Here is a 25,579-nt window from a genome sequence, read left to right on the forward strand (position 1 = left end):
ACATTTACTTTAAAGAGATGATTTACCCTCTCTGATACCGTGTGAGGCACCGCTTTGTATGGGGTCTTAGCTTCATCATTTAAGTGATTTAATATTATGCACAAGCAATAGTATCCACAGGATGGCCATTGGACGAGTATTCTCTGTAGTAGTTGATCATGCGTATGTTGGGGGGGTCCCTTTTTTTTGTATTCCATCATTTTCCGTTTTGTGGAAATGAAAATGCCCTCTGGGAATTACTATTAAAGAACACGATTGTGGAATGCTGCCTACTCACAGAAGGATGCGTTCACGAAACTCAATCTAGCCAGAGCACTGCACCGGTGGATTTGTATTCCTGAAGCAACAACTAAAATAAGAAATGTTAATTTCTCGCAGACTATTATCAGATGATTTTTAAATATCTGCCAAGCAGGAATGTCTGTTCCCATGTGAGGAATTTCCGTAATAAAACCTTGGCACCAGAGCACAAGGCGATAGTTTTACAGAAACGGAGAAAAACAGCAAGCGTTTTTCCCGGAGGACAGTTTTAGCTACAATTCACCAATACTTGCTTTGTTATTTCTGTCTTATTCTATGCTTTTGTTTTGAAACATAATGCAATTTTACCTGGATACACTCCCGGGCAATCAGGAAATAGCTCAGTATGTTGGTTGGCACTGCCAAATACAAGACCTGCGGAAAATCAGAAGGCTTTGCCGCCTGGCCGCTTCCCCCACTCCCAAGGCTGGGCGGGCACAAAATGGGTTAAGGCTTATTGAGAATAGAGGGGAGGGAAAGGAGCCCCTGAGGAGGCCAGGAGTAGCGGGCAGCGCCTCCAACTCCAGCTTCCATCACCTGCAGCGGCTGCGGAGCTCAGAAAGCTGCTAGTTGCTGCTGTGCTTTTCGGAGGAGGCAGGATGCTGAGGCCAATTTCTAGGACCACTGTGAGGAGTGGGCGTGGCCTCGGCGGCAGCAGTGTGTGAGCCTGTTAGGGCAGATGCTGGTTGCTTTTCAGTGAGGAACCAGCATTGGGGGGGGGGGGAGCGAGGAGAGAGAGAGNGAGAGAGAGAGAGAGAGAGAGAGAGAGAGAGAGAGAGAGAGAGAGAGAGGAGGGGAAGAGGAGGGAGGAGGGAAAGAGGAGAGAGCAGCAGCGCGTGAGAGGAGGGAGAGGAGGGAGGGAGGAGAGAGCCAGAGAGAGCTAGAGATACTGAAGACTCAGTCAGTGCTGGGTGAAGGACTGAGGAGAACCTGTCTCCAGCGTCCTGAGAGCCACTCGAGATCTTTTTGGGAGCTCAAAAATTATGACTATGGAATCTATCACTGGAACTGTCCTCAAGATGTTACTTCTGTTGTCTACTCAAAACTGGAACAGAGTGGAAGCCGGGAATTCCTGTAAGTACACAGCAAATGATTTAAAACTTGCGGGGGGTCTACGCGCAAAACTTTAATTCTGTTGTTTTTTTTTTTTTTTAATGATTAATTCTTTCAACTGGAATCGCTGTGGGGGGCTAGGCGAAGTACCACAGGAAAATGTGCAAATTTGTTCCTCTTGGTCTGGCCAAAATATGCAAAACGTTATCTGGACCATTTTTCTTTTTAAACTAGCAGAATCTCACTCTCCTTGAATATTCATTGTGGATAGTCAACTTCTAGTAAGACATTAAATTAGCATCTGAATCAGGCACTAGCCTAGGCACCTTTCTTTGGGTTATTGAGTTTCGTTGGGATTCTTTGGCTATCAGGAAACCAACCCGCAGGCTTGATATTCTGCTGCAGTAGCTGAGATTCCTGAAGTTTGCGATTTAGCAGGAGCTGGCTGCATCTCTAAAATGATGCAGGCTAATAACTGAAACCTACTGCAGACTTCACAGGCAGGCAGTACTGGTGGACCAGCTCAGCACTGAAGAGCCCCGGTCCGCTCTGGGAAGATCAGTCCTAGATGGGCACCCAGCCCTACATCTGGCTTAAAGGGAAATGTGAAGGTGATTTTCCCCCACCCCTCTTAAGTAGTGTTCTCTAGTGGTTGAATTTTCAACTTCATGTATTTGTGATTGTCCTGGTGCTGAGTTCATTGATTCAAGGAACGTTCATTACAGTCTCTTGGCTTAATTTAAATTTCACCCAAAATACATTGGCCAGCTCTCATCAGCATCAGCTTGCCATTGGAGACAGGAAAAGTTTTGAAAGTTTATATTTAGCTTAAATTCTCCAAAAGGAAGCATTTCCCCTTCTGCTGTGCATGATAAACAGCTCAGCAAACACAACTTTTTCTTCTTTCTCGGATTTGAAAGACAAGCCTTATCTGCTTTGCATTACAGGAACAGGTTACAAGGCCTGTTCAGGAAGGGATGCCACTGCTGTATTTACCAGGTTTAGGTTTGGGAGACAAGAAGCTGGTAGCTCTCTTTGTTGTAGACCCTCCTTTGACTTTGCCTGAGAGCCCTTATGAAGGAAAAACACAGGGAACTCACTGTCACGAGCCCAAGCCCACCCAGACCACAAGGCCACTGGGATTTTCTGCTCCCCTTTTTAGGAACTCATTTAAAGTCACAATTTATCTGCCACTCTGCCAAGGAGAGAACTTCACTCCTGGGCTGTACTGTGTTTTCCCTTTCCCTTTTAAATCGGATGTGTGGGAATCTTGTTAAGTCGATAAAGTGTGCGTTGTTCCACCCAGTCCTGATCTTAGGGATCCTGTGGTGATAGCCTTTGACAAGCATTGTAGTAAATAAACAGCCAGGACCAAGAGAGACCAGAGCCTGTCCACCCAGGCAAATGAAGTTCTGTGGCAAAGGTGTAATTCCTCCGGAAGCTGCATGAGTTCAGTCAAGAGGGAGCACTAGAGGTCACTGTTGCGATGTGAAGAACACACAGGCTCCTTTTCCCTGGAGAAGGGCAGAGCTTCACCCTGGCCTAACCCAGTTTGTCTTTCCAACGCGTTGCCTGGGGTTCAGTCTGCAGTATCTTAATATAAATATAAATTTGTGAGCTGTTGACGTTTGTCTGCTTGCTTGGAATCTGATGCAAAGAGTAGCCAGAAGATCCAAACTAAAGGGCCTCCTTTCCTAGTACATCTTAGCCAAGGAAAAGTGAATAGTTGAGATTTGAGGAGAGGCCAGGGTTCTTGTCCTCTTGGCTCTGGTTGGGCCTCTCATTGGTGCGATTTCAGCATTGGATTTGTATCCATTGGGGCTTGAGTTCTTTATGAAGACATTGGATAAACTCCGAGAGCCTGGAATTGAAATTATCAGGAGCGCTTGGGTATTAGAGTTGGAATTCTTGCTTAGCAGACCTGTTTAAGAGTTGACTTTTCTTCAAGTGTTAAGTTCATAATTCAGTGGCTTCAGATGACTAAGATGACTTTTAGTAATTTCTTATTGGATTTTTTGACAATGTAATTTGCAAATGTAGATGCAAAGGATTTCATTTCCTATTTTTTGTATCATTCTTCAGTTTTTACATTTCGGAGGCATCAGCACCCACTTGTTGCTGGGTTAGGATGGAAAGGTCATTTCTGGAAGACTGAGTATGTATTATGTGTTTATGAGCAAGGATGCAAGTGAGCCGAAGACAGGAAACATACTAACGCAATGATCTCAAAGTCTTATAAGGCCTCCAATAACTCTTCTAAACCAGGTTGTATATTAATAAGAAGTGAATCAATCTTAAATCCCACTAGTAAAGTCAGGGGGAGCTGAATATAAGCAAAAGAAAATTAAAGGCCTGTCTCTTGGGTGAATGCAAACACCTTTCTCCTTATTTACAAGTGACTCACAGGGAGACAAATCTGTCATCCACTGAGTCAGCCTTTGGGTAACAATAAGAACATTTGCCTAGGGGACTCTGTAAACCTGGGATTAGCTGAACTCTAATTTGAATATTAATTGATCTAATTAATCAACTGGGAAATTTGCATTAGAAAGATTCCATGCAAACACAACCGCCCAACTCCTCTCTCTCTCTCTCTCTCTCTCTCTCTCTCTCTCTCTCTCTCTCTCTCTCTCTCCTCTCTTTCATATGCAGGGAAATGTGCACACACCTGTGCACGTGAACAGACACAACTTATCCATGTGCCTGCAGTCAGTGACCGTGGCTGTGATCAGATCTGTGGGTTTAAGAAGAAATGTATTGAGTGGGTCACATTCTTTGCTTCTTGGGTCCCATATGACATCTCCAAGCTGTGAACCAGCACCCATCTTGTACTTTTTGTCCAGGTCAAGATATGTTTGCTGCTCCACTGAGCCATCCTTTTCTTGCAAACACAGCGACTGGCATTCTTGCACATGGTCTTACCCTCCTGCTTCCCTTTGACTTCTTCACTTCCTTCTAAGAAAGATGTACTGTAACAGGGCAATTATTTATTTATTTTACTCTTGCTCTTAAGAACCCACCATTTCTGAATATCAAGATGGTTTGGGGGGCTTCACGCAGCACCTAAGAAGAATGGGAGTGTAACTTGTAACTCCATCCCATGATGGAGGACACATTGAGCCCCACTCTCAGAATAATTAACGCCCACTAAATGGCTCACTAATGACTTAATTAGAAATGAGTTTCTGTCCTTGTTCTTTCTTCCCTTTAATTGAAATCAGGGATATATGTCTGATATCTACCCTGAAGGAAGTATCAAAGAATGTGATAAAATCAATAATCAAGAAAGGTGACTGCCTGAGTGGATGATCATTCTCACCAGGTCTAGCCCAATTACAAGGACAGATCCTCGCTATTAAAATTCAGTTTTGCCGTTCTTTCTAAAAGTGCCTCTTAGTTCTCTTCCCTCCTCCAGATGTGCTTGTATAGTAATAATAGGAAATTTTTAGAATGCAGTACCGAAGAGCTGTTGAGTGTGATTCACGATGCAATGTGTGATTGGCTGGCCCTTGGGAGTGACGATCAGTAGGTTCTCTGGATCTCTCCTGGGGTCATTTACTCCCATTCTCTGCTCACTGCATCAACTCTGGATCCTTTCTGATCTTTTGCCGCAGGGCTAATATAGCTTATAAGCCAATGCGGAGACCAAACACACCTTCCATATGACACCCAGGGCTTAATTAAAGTTGTAAATACTGTTATTGTCTTCTGATATTAGTTTTGGAATTCATATCACATATCAACAATCAGAGTCAGTCTTCATGTCAGTGGGCTTTGTTTTTTCATTGAAAATAGATCAGTAGAACTGTGTAAAGTCATTGGAAACAGGTTGGAATATTTAGCTCAGGGCTTGGGGGAGTATGGCCCATGAATCCAACCTGGCCTCATGCCTGTCTTTATATGGCCTGTGAACTAGCAGTGGGGTTTGCATCTTTATGAGAGAGAGAGAGGGGGAGAGAGAGAGAGAGAGAGAGAGAGAGAGAGAGAGAGAGAGAGAGAGAGAGAGGAAGTCTCTGTGGGACAAAATGGCAGTGTGAAATCTGAGTTTATGTTTATATTAATTGATAAAATGCTCTTACGTCATGAACCATGCTAATACTGAAGCAGCGGCTCACACTACTGGCAAGTACAACAGGAGAACCCTACACTTTCATGTTCCCTCTATCTGTTTCTCCTAAACCACTATTGAGAAGTCTCATTTCCATGACTATGCAATACCCGCCTTTGTTAGTTAGCTTTCACAGCACCTTTGGCTTCTAGGGGGCCACTTTTAATCTCAAGTAATTGCATTGCTATGCAGTGCTTGACAGAGTCTGTGAGCAATTTCAACTCAGATGTGGGATGAAAATTCTGCTCTTACTTCACATTCTCACGATCGTAAAAAGGAGTCTACTCTATATGAATCAGAAAAGATTTGGAATCAAATTGATTATGTGAGGGAAACGTTCTTGTGTGAAGAGTGTTCTTGCTTTGAAAGTAACTTAGCAGCTTCCCCAAAATGCTCAAGTTGGCAAACTTTTAGAACAAATTGAAAAATAGATTTTCATTTAAGCACAACCCACTGAGAATGCACAATAATTAAGCAAGTACTTTCCACCTACTCATGCCAGCGTAATTAATTTGTATGTAAATATCGTGTCCATTTGGAATTGGATTTACCTTTGATCTCCAGAAACTTGTCATTAGGTTAATTTTGTTCATATTACATTATTTACAGCATTTTGAAGAGCAAGGAAAAATGTGATAGTGTATACTATTAATTTTTTATTGTAATTTGTAAATGGTTATGTGTTAAAATTTTATTTTTATGATTTATTCATATTTTTTCTTTTGAGGCATGGTCTCATGTAGTCCACATTGTATTTGACCTTGCTGTGTCTGACTTTCAACTCCTGACCCTCCAGAATCTGAGTTCTGACTCTCAAGTTCTGAGATTCCAGGCATGTGCCACTAAGCCTGGCTCATAATATTTGTTTTGTTTTGTTTGTTTGTATTTTTTGAGACCGGGAGTTACTATGTAGACCTGGATGGCCTAGAACTCACTATGTACATCAGTGTGGCCTGGAACTCACAGAGATCCACCTGCCTCTGCCTCCTAAATACTAGATGTAAACCACCACACCTGGTTTTTAATAATGTTTTAACAATTCAGTTTTAAATGACTATTCTGACTTCTCATCACAAGGCCATTTTTTTTTAAGTTCAAGAACATCTTGAGGTCTTGAGATGTGACCTAGGATGGGTCTTATTAAGAAGTGACGCAGCCGACTCACAATTGTCTATTGGACATAGATGCTTAAGGATAGTGACCTTAACAGTTCAAAGTGGTGAATGTGATTTTGCATTAGAACATCAGTCTGGCTTCACAAATGCCCATTTTTTCTGCTTAGAATGAAAATCTCTTTTATCTTGGATCAATCAATACTGGACCTTTAATGTTGTCAACTAATGAATCATTTGACCTTTAAATTGCCAGTTAGCCCCCAGATTATCCAAGAAATCCTTCAATCTTCATGTTGTTTGTTTGTTTGAGATGGGGTTTCAGGTAGCCCTTACTGACTTTGAACTCTGGATCCTTTTGACTCAAAGAGCCGAGATTACAGACGTGTACCACTATGCCTGTATCCAGTGTCCTTTAAAAAACATCTCTCCTCTGTACTGAATGAAAGTTTGCATAATGCAAACACTAGAAAGATAAGACAATGCCGCCACACAAATCCCAAGAATGCATATTCATGTTGGTAATTTATTACTTTTGGTGAAATAATAAATGTTTGCATACTTTGATCTGATTTCCCCCATTGCTTATAGTTTATTGTTTTCCATTTTTATTGATTCAGACATTTTGGCATCACTGACTTGTTTGATATGTATCTAGAATTATTGCTGTTTTCTTGTTAGTTGGAATGATGGAGAAGGATTAATCCACCGAATTTGTGTTACAGATAAAAGCTGCTTTGTGAGTTCACCCTGTTCTTGGGGTAGAAGGGGTTTTGCTGTTGCTGTTGGAAGAGTGAGCCTTGACTACACAGATGACTGTGTGAGTGGCTCTTCCAGGTTGAAAACCTTTAGAAATTCTTTTTAACAAGGAGAGCTCCGAAACACACCTTAAATTGCAGCATCAGATGCTACAGTTGGTTGGAGTTTGATCATCTTAAAGAGAAAAAAAAATCTCAGTGGGATGTGATATCACACCTGTGATTGTAATTCTAGCACAGATAATGACAAGAAAAGAAAATCATGAAGTCCAATACAGACCCAATTACATAGTGAGATCCCATTTGATAAAACGCAAGGCCTGGGGATGAATTTTGTGGTAGAACACTTGACTACCATGCTTACCACCCCAGGGTTTCACTTTTAGAACTTCTTACTGCCACCAAAGAAGGACAAGAAGAGAAGAAAATGCCTTACAGTAACTACATAGTGATAAAAAGTAGGGAGCTTTGAGAGAGCTTGTTGTGACCACCTGAAGTCTTTCTTTAAGGAAAACACACTCACCAATGAGTGGAATACCTTGAATTCAAGTAATTTATTTCTGAAATTAACATGGCCAGTCAAAGCCTTTGGGGTCTTAAAAGACGCTTTAAAATGTCTTCAGGTGTAATGGCTTATTTGTAATTCTGAGTTACAATAGATAACATTTCTAAATTTTAAAAAATCTTTGTGTGTGTGTGTGTGTGTGTGTGTGTGTGTGTGGCTGTGCAAGTTTATGTGCACACATGTGTGCAGGAGCCCTCAGAGGCTAGAAAAGTACATTAGATCCTCTGAAACTGGAGCTAGAGGCAATTCTGAGCTGCCATGTGGGTGCTGAGAACTGAACTCACTCATGTCCTCTGCATGAGCAGCAAGGGCTCTAACCTCTGAGCCACCTCTCCAGCTCTTACAGTGCATTTATAAATGAGAACCATGTTTGGTAGACTGGGTGTCATTGTGTTATATTAAGTTGGGGGAGGTGGGAGGCACCTTTGCTGTCAGATTTCAGCATTCAAATTTCTTCAGTGAGCTCCAAAACTGTCATCTGAGTGTAGATTCTGGTCAAATGTTTCTGTCTTTACACATATATGTTAGAGCTCTGTGACTTTCATGGCTGGCCTTTTTGTTTTTATTTTTTTTTATTCTTTGTTTTTATTACACTATACATTTTTCTCCATTCCCCTCCCATTCTCCCCTCTCCTGTGACCCACCCCCCCAATTTACTCAGGAGATCTTGTCTTTTTCTCCTTCCTATTTAGATACATGTATGTCTCTTTTAAGGTCCTCTTTGTTGTCCAGGTTCTCTGGAATTGTAGATTGTAGGCTGGTTTTTCTTTGTTTTCTGTTTCTATAGTTGGGGGTTCCCCAATCTGCCAGCAACTTGTTCCAGTGGTCTGGTGTTGATAAAGACCCAGATCTGTTATACAGATACAAGAGAGGTGCTTTTGGTTTTCAATTAGCTTTCAAAAGGTGGAGTTTATTTCTTTTTTAATTTCTTAATTTTTTTGTAAGAATGTCTTTTACAAAGGCATTCACATACATGGCACCTAAAACCACAGATCAAGATTATGGCATGCCATGAGAGGCAATGGATCCCAGGCAGTGAGCCATGCGACAGGTGAGAGACAGAGACCTGTCCCACGAGGAGCCATGTGGGAATAGCCTCAGCTGCTGTAAGTAAGATACAGATGATAGGCACCTATCCAGAAGAAGGGGGTATTTATTTAGTGGGTTATGGAAGAGAAGGGAAAGGGAAGAAGAGGAGATGGGGAAGATCAGAGATAGGAGCAGAGAGAGAGAGAGAGAGAGAGAGAGAGAGAGAGAGAGAGAGAGAGAGAGAGACAGACAGACACCTGGGCTACAGGCAGGAAGGAAGATTTGCCTGCCTCAGTGGTGGATGGGGGAGAGAGTGGGCAGGCCTTGTCTCTTAAAGGGACAGGACAGACAATTACATACACTATACTACAATTTCTTAGTCTTACTGTTTTCCTGGGTTCTATATAAAAGCAGGTTGAGCAAGCAATGAGGATCAAACCAGTAAGTAGTATCTTCCCCATGGCCTTTACATCAGCTCCTGCCTCCAGATTCTTATTCTGTTTGAATTCCTGTCCTGATTACCTTTAATGATGAACTGTGGTGTGAAAGTGTTATCAAAATAAACGCTTTCCTCCCCCCCCCAAAAAAAAGATTATGGCATGTATGCATGTCAAGTGCATTCCTCGTCGCCCTAGTAGCTTCATGTGGTGGTTGGAAGGAAAGTATGTGCCGGGCTTTTTGCCCTTTTCCAATGGAAGTTTTTGTCATGGTTCATGGAAAAACACTACTTTGACAATAAAATTGGGGGAATCTCATAACAGGATGTAAAAATGAGCCTGTTTATGTTACAGTTAATGAGTCATTCCAATGTAATAATTGGAAAAATGAGTGAAGCCTGCAAACATTTGACATTTTAAGTAGCTCAAAATTAGTAACTATAAAATTTTTAATGCATAATTATTTAATAGTGATGGGATTGATGTAGAAGGGTTTTAAATCACAAAAGAAAAAAATGGCATAATATGTACCATATCTATAGCTCTAATTGCTTTTTGTTTAAAAAGTAAAATTTTTCTCATTAGCAGTTGTTTGGAATAAGACATTATGTGCTTCGAAACCACAAACCACATATTTGTTTCCATGACCACCCTCCCAACTGGCAATTATGGTGCTTAAAAATGGGATCATAGGTTGATATTAGTCTAGAAGTAATATAAATACATAAATTCACTTGTCTTCCTAAAGTACGTTTGTTGTGTAATTGCCAGACAAGCTATTATTTTATTACTTGACTTAGCAGTTGCAACCTACAGAGACTGATCTTGAATGTCCTCTGAATAATGGCTCTACTGATGAACTCCTAAGAACTGGTCCTGAGCCAAGGGTTGGTAGGTTACTGGGTGAAGTGGGCAAACATTTGAGTCTCTTGGCTCATGACAGATGTTCTCCCATCTTCCTGTTAGTATAAACCAATACCTACCAGGATAATAGAGGGAGTCCTGAAGAATTTGGGAAAATTAAATTTTTAGGCTAACATCTTTGCTTTAAATATCACATATTGATGTATATGCACACATATATGTATAGACAAATATAGACATATGCACATGTATACAAGCACACACATGCATAAGGTCCTTAAGACTTGTCATTTAAAATCTGTTGATTATCAGGAGACAAGAGAAATAAAAGACATTAATTTAAAAACAATCTTTAAGAGACTTGAGTTGCTGAGATAAAATTACCAAGTGTGTGTGTTGAAAGGCATTTAGGAATGGATTAAGGATTGGGGATTTCAGGACGTACCTATAGGGGATACATTTTGAATTAAGTGGTGTTAAGACACAGAAGCAAGTTGTGTTTCACTTGTTGTACATACCACCGTCATCTCTAATATGGTTATAAAACAGTGTGTGAAGACAGATCTCTTACCATGATGTGAACACTGTCCAACACATATATATGTAAATATCATACTCTACCCCATGAACATGTACCATTTCCTCGTCATAAAAAAAAAACCATCACCACTGACTTGGTTAGTGTTAGCGTCAACTAGACTCAGTCTAGAATCATGTGGAAAGAGTTTTCACTGAGTAATTGTCCTTATCAGGTTGGTCTGTGCGCATCTCTACGAGGGATTGTCTTGATTATTGATTGGTATAGGAGGGCCCAGCCTGCTATGAGTGACCCATTCTATGGGTAGGTTGTCATGGGCGGATTAAGAAAGGTTGAGCCTGAGCAAGGCAGCAAATAGTGTTCCTCTATAGTAACTGCCTGCCAGTTCCTGTTTGAGTGTCTGCTCTGACTTCCCTAGGTGATGGACTGGGAACCGGAAGTATAAGCCAAACAAACCCCTTCCTCCCCTAAGTTTCTTTTGGTCAGAGTGTTGTATCACAGCAACAGAAAGGAAACCAGAACAACACCCAACAGCCAAACAAGAAACAGTGTGTAGGGTTAAAATATAACAAAATAAGTTAAGTAAGGTGGTGTTCAGCTGAGGCAGGAGGATTGCAAGCTTGATATCAGCCTTGGCCAGATAGTAACTTCAAAGTTCAAGGTCAGCTTGGGCAATATGACTCTAGTTCAAAGGAACGAAAATAGAGAGAACATAAAATGAAGATGGGTTGGCCATGGGAGTCTGGGATGAGTTGGAAGTGGCAGTTGGAGTACCTATGATCAAAGACGCTCTTTGTATACATGTATGAAATTCTCAGAGAAGAAATAAAAAAAAAATTACAGTAAAAAGCCCAAGGGCAATCAAGCGTAATAAAACTTTAACAGAATGTCTTTGGAGATCCTGTTTATATATATATATATATATATCTACCCTGAACATAGATAACTCTATTCGTCTGTTATAAGTTCAAACTCCATTGTTTTGTAAGGCATGGTATGATTACCCTGATATTTGACTCAACTTTCTATCAGCCCCTAAATTCTAGCTTTTGTCTAAGTGACAGAGGGTGAAAGAAGAATGCCAGGAGAGGTTCTGGCTTTACAGCCACGGGACAGGTTGAAGCATAATGTAGCTATCAAAGACTGTGCAGTGGAGTGAGGCTGGTACCCAGGGCAGGGCATCGCACACAAAGTTCAGCATTTGCCACATCGTTCAGTTTTATCGCTCAATTTGGGCTGATTTTAAACAGGAAGAGTCTATCTCCGAGGCAGAAAGCTGCATGGCTGCTCACTGATCCTCATAGTTCAGGATTTATAATTCATATTTACATTTGCCATGTTTTAGATGTTTAGAACTTAATTAAAAGAACATGGCTAAAATAAAAGCAATTCTGTCTAAATTGGCGGCGAGGGAATTCTGTGTGAGGTTATAAAGCTGCTCAATTAGGTGCCTTTGTGGCACAGCGTGTATGATTCCAGGCTTGTTTGAACTGTTGTGCTTCGGTGTGTAGACTATCGTACCGCCCTGTTAACTTGACACACATCTAAGATGTCATGATTGCTACCCCTCGAGTATCTTGAGATATATAATCTTTTTTTAAACTGCTACCACTAAACAATGAAATAAACAAACCGTAAATGATAACAACAACAACCCAGATAATTCAGAAAAAGAGTTTAAGGAAGCAAACACCAAAGATAATTCTTGGTTTTCTAAATTAATGACATCCTTTATCACAAAATGGAACAAGGAAACATAAACAATTTCCTAATCAAATATGTCATCTATTGAAGAGAGGGGAAAGAAGTGGGCTCATAAAAATGGGGTGTAGGATATTAAGGTAAAGTAAAATTATATTCATAATGATTTGTTCTGCTTAATATGTAAAAATTAAATCAAATTCTTTTTTTAAAAACTGGTTCCCCTTGTGAATGACTATATTTGTTTTGGAGGGAAGACTTGTCATGTGCTTTTCTGTGGAATGGCGTTTTCTTAGATAAATGTGTATAATTGTAGCATAAACCAGATTAGTGAGAAGACCATGGATGTGTATCATTAATCACCAGAACATTCTCCAGAGACGAAGCCAGGAAGTTCTCTGTTCCTCTGAGTTAGCAAAACTGAACCTCCTGTGATCATGTTCCTCTTTCATTTTCCTGGATATAAGGGCGATCTGGCTGTGGCATCTGTCATGTTTAGCCATTGCCAGGAGTGACTTGGCTGATCTGGCCAGTGTGGCAGCTGTCCCCTCTTCCTTCCTTCTGCCCTCCCCCCAGCAACCCCATTTTATCCATTCCTTGTAAGGCAATATTTTAAAATATTACACATTATAGTCTTTTTAGGTAGGCCTGATAAAACATGTCCACATATTTAATCAATGTTAAAGTGTTCAGTTTTAGAGAAGAACAGGTCTTGCTTTACGGTAGTCTCACTGCAGTGAGGTTGTTTCGATGTGTAGACCAAAATCAGCAGTCTGTGTGCTGTGCAGGAGTCTCGTGTCTTCCTGCTCTTGCCTGTGCTTACGGCTCTTTCTTCCTCAAAACCCAGCTGTTAGCCTGTGTCCTCCACCCTCCCTCTTTCACTCCTCACCTCTGCTGTCTTTGCTTTGGTAAGCCCCCATATGATCTCCCCAAATACTTCTGGAAAATTTCATAAATGTCATTTGACCTTTTATTATTGGGGAAGGGGACACACATGCCGCAACATGAGTTTGGAGGTCAGAGGCCATTTCGGGGGGGGGGGAGGGTTGGTTCTCTCTTCCTAATTTTAAGTGAGCTCTGTGGATGATCGTTTTAGGAGGGCAGGCTTGCACAGAAGTGCCTTTACCAGCCCAGCCATCTTACTGGTCTCTAGAAAACTTCTCTTCCTGTATGTATAATTGTATGTGTGAGCATGTGTGTGTATGTGTATGTATGGGTATGCATGTGTGAAAATGTGTATGTATGGGTATGCATGTGTGAAAATTTTGCATGTTGTGGGTGCACTATTTATGTTTGCCCTTGGAGGCTGATTATGAAACTCATCCTCCATTGCTCTTCTGCCATATTCCTTGCGGCAGGGTGTCTAAATCAACAGAGATCGTTGGTATGGTTAGTCTCGGTAGTCAGGGTGCCGGAGATCTCTGTCTCCACCTTCTGAGGCTGCAATTAGAGGCAGGCTGCTATGCCCACCTGGCATTTACGTGGGTTCCTGGGTATATAAACTTCGTCCCTAGGTTTATGTGTCAAGGACTTAGCCACTGAGGAATCTCCTCAGCCCCGGAAATCTTTTTAAAGCCAATTACACTCCTTCCTTTGTAGGGTTTTCCCTGAGCAAACTGCCTCAACTGTCATCAATCCCGGGCAGGAATCCGTTCTCGGGAGTGCTTGTCTGATCCGAGCAGGAAAGCTGGTACTGAAGAAACTGTAAACCCTCTGAGAAGTGAAGGTGTTACTTGGGTAATGGCTGTACACACACCTTCTGGTATGGTACCTGGGCTGGAGAGAGTGCTCGGCCAATGTGGGAGAAAGCCCACGCATGGCTCGTGTTCTGTTTTCTAGCTGAAATATTAGTGTCATAGATAAATCAGAAGGACATCTGTTATTTAAATGATTAAGAAATCCATTTATATTTGGTGGGCTCCTCCTCCCTTTTAGCTAACCTTTTAAAGCTTTGTCATTCTGTTTTCCTCTATTGTATTTCATTTTGTTAGTGTCATTTCACGCTGTAGTAATGTTAGGATATTCCCCTGGCTGACATACTGTTTTCTCTCTCTTCTCCTCCTCCTTTATTTTTTTTCTAAAAAGCAAAAGCAACTGTAGTTTGTTAGGCTACTGGCTCGGATCATTTTGATTAAGACTCTCAGAGGAAAGGTCAAAACACCACACACACACTCTCTCTCTCAAACACACATACACAAACACACAAACACACACACACAGAGATGGGGGGAGAGAGAGAGAGAGAGAGAGAGAGAGAGAGAGAGAGAGAGAGAGCGAGCATAAACTGACTGCTGAATAGCTACTTCCATCCTGTGTCTGTCCACCTTGGTAACAGCCCCTGGAGGCAGTCTGTAAGTTAGAAGTTGCGCACAAGGACCTTCTGCTTCCCAGGGAGACATCTTCAGCTCCTTTATCTACTTTAATTTCAATTCCTCTTTACAAAAATTTACTTTCCCTTTTCTTTTAATTTTTTTTTTATATTTGTTAACTTGCTTATTTATTTATTTTTGTGACAAGGTCTCTCAGTGTAGCCCCGGCTGGCCTGATACTTCTTATTCAGCCCAGGGTGGCCTACAACTTACAGTCGTCCTTTTGTCTCAGTTTCTCCTGAGTGCCAATGATACAGACACGTGACAACATCCCCATTCTTTTTGATGCTTTTCTTTTTGTTTGTTTGTTTGAAAATTCTCCTCATATACAGAGAGTAGGGGCAAAAAACAAGCAACAGCGACGATTCAAAAACCAAAGCCACCAACCCCTTCTTCACTTTCCCCCTTCCTCACGGACCTCGTCCAGAATGAACCAGCAGCTTCCCTGATCTTATTTTTACAGAAAAAGTAAACATGATGTTTCTTGTTGCCCGGAGCAGGCTTTGCCAGCATTGATGCATTCTTAACTTTTAATTTCCTCTTTTAATTGCACAATGCTCATTTTTAAAAATAATGATGTTCTTATAAAACTGTACCACATCTTTTCAGATTCCGTTCATGCTTCTTCCTTCTCAGGGTACACGTTTGTGATTTTTATTGCCAGAGTTGTAGAGTTCGTAGCTAACCACGAGTGTTGACGTATGTTGTCATTAACAATGACAGCTATTCCTTTTGCGTTAGGCTCTGTGGACTCTAAGGTGGTGGAGTGTGGACTCCTCTTTTCCTTTCCTTCCCACACAGGCCTGTGAGACAGGTGATGACCCCTTTACACACTAGGAAACTGAGACTTGGAAGGTTACAGAGCTGATACGTGACCTCAAACCCTCTGGCTTCACTCCCATCCCCTGGGAGCAAGTTCATCATCTTGTCCAGGAACCCTGCAAATATCCTCTTCTGAGTGTTACAGCATACTCGTGCCTTTTCTCAGGGCTTCCTTTTAGGCATGGTGAAAGCATGCCTAATAAAACTCAGAGACAGGTATTGGGGTTCAACCTGAAGACCAGAAAAGCAAAGGAGCCAGCCACTGACTCTTACCTCAACCTCAGTCCGAAAATGGTGATCCTGCCTCCCAGAAAGCTCAGAATGAAACTTAGACTGAGAGCTGTCTCCTCCCATTTTATATTCTTCTCTAGTTCTGGGATTAAGGGTGTGCACAACTACCGCCTGGTTTCTATGGCAAGCTAGTGTGGCTACTGGGATTAAAGGTATGTGCCGTTGCTGCCTGGTCTGTAAGGCTGGCCAGTGTGGTTGTTTTACTTTTCTGATCTTCAGGCAAGCTTTATTTATTAAAATACAAATGCAATGCCACTATAGCTTGGCCCATTGCTCCTGTTTTAAATACATATTTTAGGAGCTGCAGAGATGACTCAGCAGTGAAGAGCATCTGTTTCTCTTCTGGAGCTTGGTTCCCAGCACCCATGTGGGGTGGACTGCAAATACCTGTAACTCCAGACAAGCTGATGCCTTTCTACTGGCATCCCAAGGCCCTACACTAACATGCACATACTCCCTCTCCCCACACCAAAATACAGACAGACAGACATACACACACACACATACAGCCCTATGGGCACAAACATTAACATACACACACACGCACGCAAACCTACAGGCACACATACACACACACACAAACCTACAGGTACACACACATATACATACAGGCACACACACATTCACATAAACAAAATAAATATTAAAATATGTATTTTGATTTTAAATTGATGCATAATAACTAATGTGTTTCTGGTGCTGCAGCATGACATGTTTGATGCATGTATACAATGCATAAGATGAACCTAACTGGGATATCACCTGACATACGAACCATTTCTCTGTATTACGAAGTTACAAAATTTTCCCTACGAGCTAGTTTGAAGTAGTCAATTAGTTGCTATCTATTACAATTATATCCTGGGGATTGTTAGTTATTGGTTTTTCACCGATTTAAAGAAATGCATGACAAAAGCCGCTCTGGGGGCGAGGGTTTATTCTGGCTCACCATCTCAGAGCAAAGATGGCGTAGCAGCGCTCATGGCAACGGGAGCAGTTAGCAGAGCCTCTCGTGTCTTTGTGGACAGAAAGCATAGAACTGGCCTTGAACTGGAAGTGGGCTATATCTTCAAAGGTGAACTACTTCTTCTGGCTAGCTCACAGTCCCAATGCTTCCATGGCCTCCCCAAACAGCATTACAGCTGGGGACCAAACGTTCAGATCCGTGAGCCCGAGGTAGGATGCAGGGCACACCACGTTCAAACCTTAGTGTGTCCTGTTGGACAAAATGATTCCTCTATCAGGTATATCCATCCATCACTGTCCCCTGTACTCTGCCCTCTCACGCTCTGGTAACCACGAATACAGTGTCTCCTTTAATAAGATCAACGTTTCAGTTTGCACATGTGAGCAAGACATGGTATTTGTCTTTCTGTGGTGTGATAAATTCTAAGACGATTCTTCTGTTGCCTTCCCAAAATCCTGCCACTTGTATTTTAACAGGAAACTTTCTCACTGCTTAGAGAGAAACAGTAGGCTACAGGTAAGCAATAATACAATTTTATCCTTTAAAATTTGTTTTCTTCACACTGTCTTGCTTCCTGTTACTGAAGATCCATATATTCCCTCTATAGTTCTGGTCAACACCTCCTAGAACAGCATAGACAAGGTTAAAACTGCCCAAGGCACGAAGACAAGCTGGCTCCTTCCTGCAGTTGTGTACTGCCTGGCTGAGCGCTCTGCTGGCTTCGTTGCTTTCTTCCATCCAAACCTCTCTCCTCCCCGCTGTGAGAGGCACACTCCTTATGGCTGCGCTGTGCCTCTTCTAGCACTGCCGTGACAAAATATAACAGCTTACGTGCCTAAAGTAATAGCAATTCGTGCTTTCCACACTTCCAAAGTCCAGGATCAAGGGCAGGGGCCAGGGTTGGCTTATGGTGGATCTTTTCTTTCTGTCTTGTGATGACTGCCTTCTCCCAGTGTCCTCAAGAACATGGTAGTATGTTTGAATTTTTATGTGAGTGTGAGAATATATATATATGAGTGTGTGTGTGTGTGAGAGAGAGAGATAGAGAGAGAAAGAGAGAGAGATTGAGAGAGAGAGAGAGAGAGAGAGAGAGAGAGAGAGAGAGAGAGAGAGAGAGAGAGAGATTTGTCTTTTCCTATTCTTAGCTGAACATTAGTCCTGTTGGTTTAGGACATCGTTTAACTCTAATTACCTCTTGCATTTCCCCCTTTCTAAATACTGACACATTGGCAATTAGGGTTCCACAAATACATTTTGGGGGGATATATTTCAGTCCATGGTTGAATCCTGCACCTGCCTACATAAAGTGTCTGTTCTCTTCATCTGAAGAGAGATTTCTCAAGTTCAACAGCATATATTTCTTTTACACAGTGAGGCTTTTTTGACACATTGAAAAATGAACAGAGACACCCTCTGTTCAGATGGGCCCCTCTTTAGTGGCACTGCTGATATCACTCCTAGTGTGCCCTTCTATTGACCGGTGGGTTCACTACTGCCCTGTCCTTTTCTTTTTATCAGCACCTTGTACTCTCCTCCCAGGACCCACCGATACCCATAGGAAATGTGCACATTAATGAAACAAAAATTCCTTCCTATAAACTCACAACAGTTCCATATCTTAGAAGGAAGCCATTTCCCTTGCGTACATCACTGTATTTCCAACATTCCTTCCGATCTTCTCAGGTATCCAGAGGGTGGTAATTTATTTTCCTTTGTCAAAATCACCTCTGTATTTAGCACCATTATTCCCTTAGCCACTACCTCAAGTATTATTTTTAACCCCTTTCAATTACGCTCCTCTTTACGCTGCGGAGCTCCAGTGCTGGGGTGATGCACTGAGTGTGTTGTGTTTAGCACCCCTCCACTAAAGTGGATTGCCTGATTTGTTTTTCCAGGTCCTGTTCCTGAATCACACAGCACAAGGCTCTCTCTCCATCTCCATAGGATCTCTCCATATCTAACCACAAACAAAGAAAAGCACCAACCTACTACCGTTAAGTTTTCATTTATATTTTATTAGCTATTTGATACTTTTGTTCAACATTCTACTCATTTCCTCTTCCAACTCCTCCCAGATCTACCACCCCCTTTCCTAACGATCCAACTTTGAGCTCCCCCCCCCCATTTTTTTTTAAATACTCCTAAGGTCCAATTTGTGCTTTTCATATACTCTTGGATGTATGTCCACCAACCGGAGTGTGATGGGCCTACCTGAGGCTCCACATTTAAAGAAAAAGGACTCTTATCCCTCCCAGCAACTATCAGTTGCCAACAGCTCCTCATCTAGGGGTGGGCTTTGGTGCCACTGGCCTGCCTCCGTGCTGGACTTTTGTCCGACTTGGGCTGGCACGTGTCTTGTGCCTGCTGTCACACTGTCTGTGAGTTCACATGCATGAGTTTCCTGCTCTGTCAGGAAAATACTGCTTCCTTGTCACCAACCACATCTGGCTCTTAAAATCTTCCTGTCCATTCTGAATTGGTCCTTGAGGAACGGGAGGTGTGATATACATGCCCCACTTAGGGCCGTCTGAAGTCTCCTGTTTTCTGCACCTTGACCAGTTGTGGGCCCTTGTAATTTTGCTTTTTTAAATCAATTTAAAACTTGTCTAGGCTTAAATTTGTCAACTGTCTTCTGAGTGGGGGGAGCCAGGACAGCTGTTCGCCATCTATTATTTCACTCCATGTAAACACAGCATCTGTTCCTGCCCAGTCTTTCCTCCTCTGTGTGTTCCTTTCCTGTCCTGTGAATTTCCCTTTGGTTAAATAAGCTGGCGGCGGCGGGGGGGGGGGGGGTCATTTAGTAACTCATCAGATGCACGTGCTCTTCCTCAAACATTTCTCTATTTTGAGCCAGTTGGCTGTTCGTTGATTGATTTTTGAACACTCTCCGTCTACCCGTGTCATCTCCAGTAGTTCACACCTCCCTTGGGAGTCCTGTAAATTCTCTAAAATTGCAACAGCTTAAGCCATTTACAAATGTCAATGTCACGAACTGTTCAATGTCGTTCTCTTACTTTGTCTTGCAAGTCTTGCAAGAATCAGGGCTTCCTCCTCCTCTGGAAGAAGAAATTTAAAGGCTCGGATAGTTCCTCCACCCTCCCCTCCCCGCTCGGGAATTTTATAACCTGTAGGGATGGTTTCTTGTGTCTTCCCCAGGGTGGGCTCTTCCAGCATGAATCAGCGGTGGTGGGAAGAGACTGTCATGTTTGACAGATCTCAGAAGCCCATCTGTCACCCTCCAGGAAACCCCTTCACTTATCAATTGGTCTTGTCAGTTACATGTGCAGGCATCTCCCCAGCCCTGAGAGGTGTCACCAATCTTCTCTACATGTGTCCTCCTCAGAGCTCCTGCCTGTGGCCTCGGGTGGGCTGTTCCGGGTGCCAGCTCCCAGCTGTCACTCTCTGTGGAGTGTCTTCTTCAGGTGGCGTGAATCATGTTCTGGTAAAGAATCTCCTCTCAGTGCCTATGTTGAGTTTCCTAGGGCAGTTTAGAGTTCTCTCTCTCTCTCTCTCTCTCTCTCTCTCTCTCTCTCTCCCTCCCTCCCTCCCTCCCTCCCTCCCTCCCTCCCTCCCTTCCTTCCTTCCTTCCTTTCTTTCTTTCTTTCGACAGGGTTTCTCCATGTAGCCCTGATTGTCCTGAAACTTACTCTTGAACTCACATAGATCCACCTGCCTCTGCCTCCCGAGTGGTGGGATTAAAGGTGGGTGCCATCAATGCCCAGCTACAGTTTTCTTTCTTCAGGAAAAACATGTATTCCTTTTAATGTTTTAGAGGAAAAGGTTCAGTGTTTCAAGGGCATGGTGATTGGTGCTTTCTGCCTCCCCATTGTTAGGGAAATCTGGGCACATCTAATGCACAGCAGTGTGAAGAAGGCAGCGCTTCCCGGCTACGGTGTTGATTGGATACCATTTCAGATGGGCTCCTGGAAATCGGGTCTATTTATGTAACATCTAATGGGGCTTTGGCTGGTGTTTCTCATTAATTCAGACCTTTTTTTTTAACAAAGGAAAAGAATACAGATTTCCTAGGCGTTTTGTACCTCACATCTTCTTTGATCGTTGACCTCTGTGCATCCAGCCTGGCTCTCTGTATAGTTGTGCCTGAGGCTGTGAATATTTCTTTCTTACTACACCAGCAACGCACTACAGCTTAAAGTATGTGCTTTATCAGATGGAACAATGAGGTTATCCTTTTAATATTTCTTTGGCATGATTTCTATCCTGTTTTTATTTTAGTTTTCATTTATGCACTGTGACATGTGCAAAAAGATTTAAGGAGAAGTGATTCTACAGGGAGTGAATCCGTTCATTGTAAAATTAATTTCTTAAAAACGTCAAATAAAAGTTTTAAGTGGTCACTTGCAGTTCTGTGGTTGAGGCCTTTCGTAGGTTTATAGCTATTTGTCTGCAACTAGTGTTGAGAAAATAAATGTATTCAATCACAAGCTTCTTATGCTATATCATATACTAGATGAAGTATTTTGGCCAATTCCACAGTGGTAGATAACTTTGGAGCTGAGGTATCATACTCCAACACCCAGGTTGAGTTAAGTTTCAGTGCTTACGTGGTTTTCCAACCCCAGTCTTCTGAGTGTTACGTTGTGTATATTATAAGCAGGAGTCTCTCTCTCTTTCCCCCTCCCTCTTTTCTTCCCTCTCCCTCCCTCCTTTCTTCTTTCTTTCATCCTTCCTTTCTTCTTTCATTAAAGAATACCACAGATGTCCAGAATCAACTGTAGTATTTTTAGTGGGTTGTCTTTCACTGAAAGTTGGGTTCAGCTTTTTGCTTTGTGCCCTATAGTCATTTCCAAAGTCATCCATACTTCTAAAAGAAAGAGCCAAAGACAGTAAGTTCTTGTCTATCTGGCTGCAGCTATGGGTCTCTTCTTATTTTTTCAGTGAGCTTCTGGTATGATGTACAGAAACAAGTGCTGTTTGAGAGGTTTTGGAGAAGGGCTCTGGGATAGATAAGGGAACCATCCAGCCACTCACCTCTAAAATAACTACTTATGAGCTTGTTGTTCTAGTCAAAGAAACTGTGAAATCAGAAACCCGTCCCAATATTTGATATTCAGGAACAAAAAAAAATGGAGAAGATGCAAAGACTCGTCTTAAGGCAAGTGTGATCAAGCACAGATGTTGATGCCTTCTGCACTGCAACACGCATGTTGTGAATGGCATTCACGTTTCATGGGTGACCTGTCATTCCTTCTAACTCTTTTTTTTTTTTTTTGAATCTAACTGTTAACATCTCTGGAGTCGATTTAGGTGAGTTTTTATATTTTTCACCTGACTCTGGATGGTGTGAAAATTATCCTTAGGAATTACTCCCATTGAATATGTTCCATGTTAAATGAACCCTGTAATTGCACACTTTGGAACTCTGGTTATTTTTCTTTCAGTTGGCACCGAGGATTCAGAGAATTATAGCTAAGATTGAAAGAAATACTAACTATGTTATACCACTTCTTAGTGAAGTTTTTTTTTTTTTTTTTGTTGCATCCCCTAGATGTATTTGATTTCATACAATTTACTCCTCCTAGGGTTGGGTTATTGTTCACTTAGCTTATTGCTTGTTCTCCCCTCTTGCCATTTCTGAGGCCCCTTGGGGTTTCATCTTATTCTGCTTATGTTACTCATTTATTCATTCAACAAGTGCTTAGTGAGGCTCCACAGTGGGGTGCCCATTATGACATATGTCTTCAGTGTGGGTAAGTTGATCACAATCCAAAGTAGAAATTTGAATCTCAGATACATGGTGCTTTTCGGATCGTATTTTACTCCTAAGGTTTTGTTTTCCTTTAAAACAAAATTGCAGGCCATTGTTTGGGGTGCTTCCAGGGTGCCGTTGTGATTGCAGACAATTCGCTTGGTTGGCTGTGTGGCTGTCTCTTAACCAGCTCATCCTGGGCTCTGGGTTCAGCTTTAATTTCCTGGGTCTGTAGAAAAGCACAGCACAGTGTGATCAGAGAGAGGAGAGAGAGAGAGAGAGAGAGAGAGAGAGAGAGAGAGAGAGAGAGAGAGAGAGAGAGAGAGAGAGAGAGAGAGAAATACAAAGCCTCTGGGGTGGTCATAGACAGGGCATCAGGTGCGGGCAGTTTGGCATCAGGTGCGGGCAGTTTGGCATCAGGTGCGGGCAGTGTGGAACATGGCTAGCCCTTTCTTGAAGGATGTATTAGAAAAGGCTGGAAGGGATCAGAGAGAAAAGGACTGTCCATCATGGTAAGAGCCATAAAAGCTCGGGGCATTTGCATGCCCTGCAAATCGTTCAGAAGGACAGGCTGTAGGAACGGCATAGTTATAGATGACAAAAAAGTACTACCAGTGGTCTGAACATTAAAACCCCTTCATGTAAAGCTAAGGACAATATTTTTAGAAGACATATATTTATGTGGTGTGGTATGTGTGTGTTTGAGAGAGAGAGAGTCTGTGTGTGTGAGTTTGTGCACATGTTAGAGTCCATTTGCTATGATACGTGTGTTAAAGTCAGAGGACACCTTTTGACAATCGGTTTTCTCCTTCCACTATGTGAGTCCTGGGAGGGAACTCAGGAGTTTTTACTCCTTGAACTATCTTACTAGCATGTAAGCACAATATTTTACCCAGAATGTCAATGGATCGTTTTACTATTGTAAGTATTATACACACTCAAGGGTGTGACAATAAGTTTATTGTAGAACTCGTGGCAATGTAAGGATGGGACTAAAAAGGGAGAGAAATTTGACTCTGATGTGGGATCATGAATAACAGATACTGAGTTTATGGAGTGACTCATGTAGGAAAGACGAGAAGTACAGGATCCAAGAGTTCATTCACAAAGAGGAGGCACTGGAAGCATTCTGTGAGTGACAATTGCCACAGCTGATTGGCAGGAGAGATTCATGAGAGAAATAAGACTGCAGATTCCACTGAGTGGTATTAACTTTTGTTTTATTGTGCATGTGTTTATGCCTTCCAAATTTCATAGTCTGATTTTTATATTTAGTTGTTTTTCTGAATATGGGATTTTCCTTTCATTCATATTTTTCAAATTTTCTTTTATCTATCTATCTATCTATCTATCTACCTACCTATCTATCTATCATCTATCTATCATCTATCTATCTATCTATCTATCTATCTATCTATCTATCTATCTATCATCTAGCTACCTACCTATCTACTGTTTATCTACTATCTCTCTATCTTTGCTATCTATCTATCTATCTATCTATCTATCTATCTATCTATCATCTATCTATCCATCTATCTCTATCTATCATCTAGCTACCTACCTACCTACCTACTGTTTATCTACTGTCTATCTCTCCATCTCTGCTATCTATCATCTATCTATCTATCTATCTATCTATCTATCTATCTATCATCTATCTAATCTCTCCATCTCTACTATCTATCTGTCTGTCTGCTGTATTCAAATGTATATATTTGTACATGTACCTCTTCAAGGTCATGCTGAGCCCGAGGGTGTGCATCCACCACTGTCACTTTTTGCCTTTCTTCCCTGAGACAGGGCCTCTCACTGAACCTTTTACATTAGAGTGCCTGGCTGGCCCATAAGCTCCAGGCATCTGCTTGTCTCTACCTAACCCCTGGTCCCAAAGATGAGGCTGCAGACAAATGCGTCTATACCTGGCATTTATATAGTTCCTAGGAAGTCAAGCTCAGGTCCCTCTTGCCTGTTGAGCTCTCTTCCTGAACAAAGAAATTCAGAAAACAAAGGAGCATAGTTAATTGTTTCAGGCTTACATGTCCTTGAACAAATGCAGTGTTTTGGGAAGACATTCGTAGTGGTGAATGAAGCCTTTCTAAATGAAGCTCAAACAAAATTTTTTTAGGTATCTCTTACTGTATTTTATCAACTTTTTTTTTCTCTTGACAAAAAAGGGAATTTTCCAGAATTGGAAGTTTTCTGGAAAATTCTTTTCCATCTTTGGGCACTATTATGTTTTCTTGCTTCTCATTGATCTCTATTTCATTTATCTTAGTTATTAAAGATGAGATGCTCCATGGACAGACACATAATGCTGAGTTCCTATGTTGAAATATCTACTGGCCAAGCTTATTGCTTCTTTCCAAGAACATTTAGTATTTAAGTATTTGCCATCAATGAATACAGACAAAATGAGGGAAAACAAATGTCCACTTGAATTTAAAAGATTTATTTTTATTATTTTGGTTATGTGTCTGTATCTGTCTATGAGGATATGTGCTTGAGGCTGGAGATGTCAGATAACTCTGAGGTTGGGGGTACAGGTGGTTGAGGGCCACCCTGTGTGGGTGCTGGAGACCCAACAGAAATCCTTATCCAGAGCAATATTGACTCTTAACCACTGAATTATCACTCCAGCTTGGAGCACAATTAATTAAAGCTCAGAGACAGATATTGGGGTTCAACCTGAAGACCAGAAAAGTAAAGCAATCAGTCACTAGCTCTTACCTCTACCTCAGTCTGAAATGGTGGTCCTGCCTCCAGGAATCTCAGAATGAGGCTGTGTGAGAACTGTCTTCTCCCATCTTATGTTCCTCTCTAGGGCTGGGACTAAAGGCATGCACCACTAGTGCCCAGTTTCTATGGCAAATTAGTGCGACTACTGGGATTAAAGGTGTGTGTCACCACTGCCTGGTTTGTAAGGCTGATCCGTGTGGCTGTTTTACTCTCAGA

At 41.9% G+C, this 25,579-nt stretch overlaps 1 protein-coding gene and 1 long non-coding RNA gene across 7 annotated transcripts in view; both read left to right on the forward strand.

Annotated features, from left to right (window-relative positions):
* The first annotated feature begins 1,283 nt into the window (after positions 1–1,283).
* Cntnap4 (contactin associated protein family member 4) overlaps positions 1,284–25,579 on the forward strand; it is a 274,903-nt gene continuing 250,607 nt past the window's right edge. For 5 of the 6 annotated variants that reach the window (XM_050144155.1, XM_050144157.1, XM_050144156.1 and 2 more), the window contains exon 1: positions 1,290–1,374. In XM_050144155.1, the coding sequence (XP_050000112.1) occupies positions 1,290–1,374 (85 nt within the window). Of the gene's footprint in view, positions 1,375–25,579 lie in introns of all 6 variants that reach the window. The other variant, XM_050144152.1, reaches the window with a different exon arrangement.
* LOC126502834 (uncharacterized) lies at positions 14,098–18,848 on the forward strand. The gene is made up of 3 exons (XR_007592065.1): positions 14,098–14,202; positions 17,391–17,430; positions 18,810–18,848. It is a non-coding gene; the product is annotated as an uncharacterized lncRNA (long non-coding RNA).

The sequence above is a fragment of the Alexandromys fortis genome, unplaced genomic scaffold (assembly GCF_014885135.2).
Source record: "Alexandromys fortis isolate MF-2015 unplaced genomic scaffold, M_Fortis_MF-2015_v1.1 scaffold_1, whole genome shotgun sequence".
Classification (NCBI taxonomy): Eukaryota; Metazoa; Chordata; class Mammalia; order Rodentia; family Cricetidae; genus Alexandromys; species Alexandromys fortis.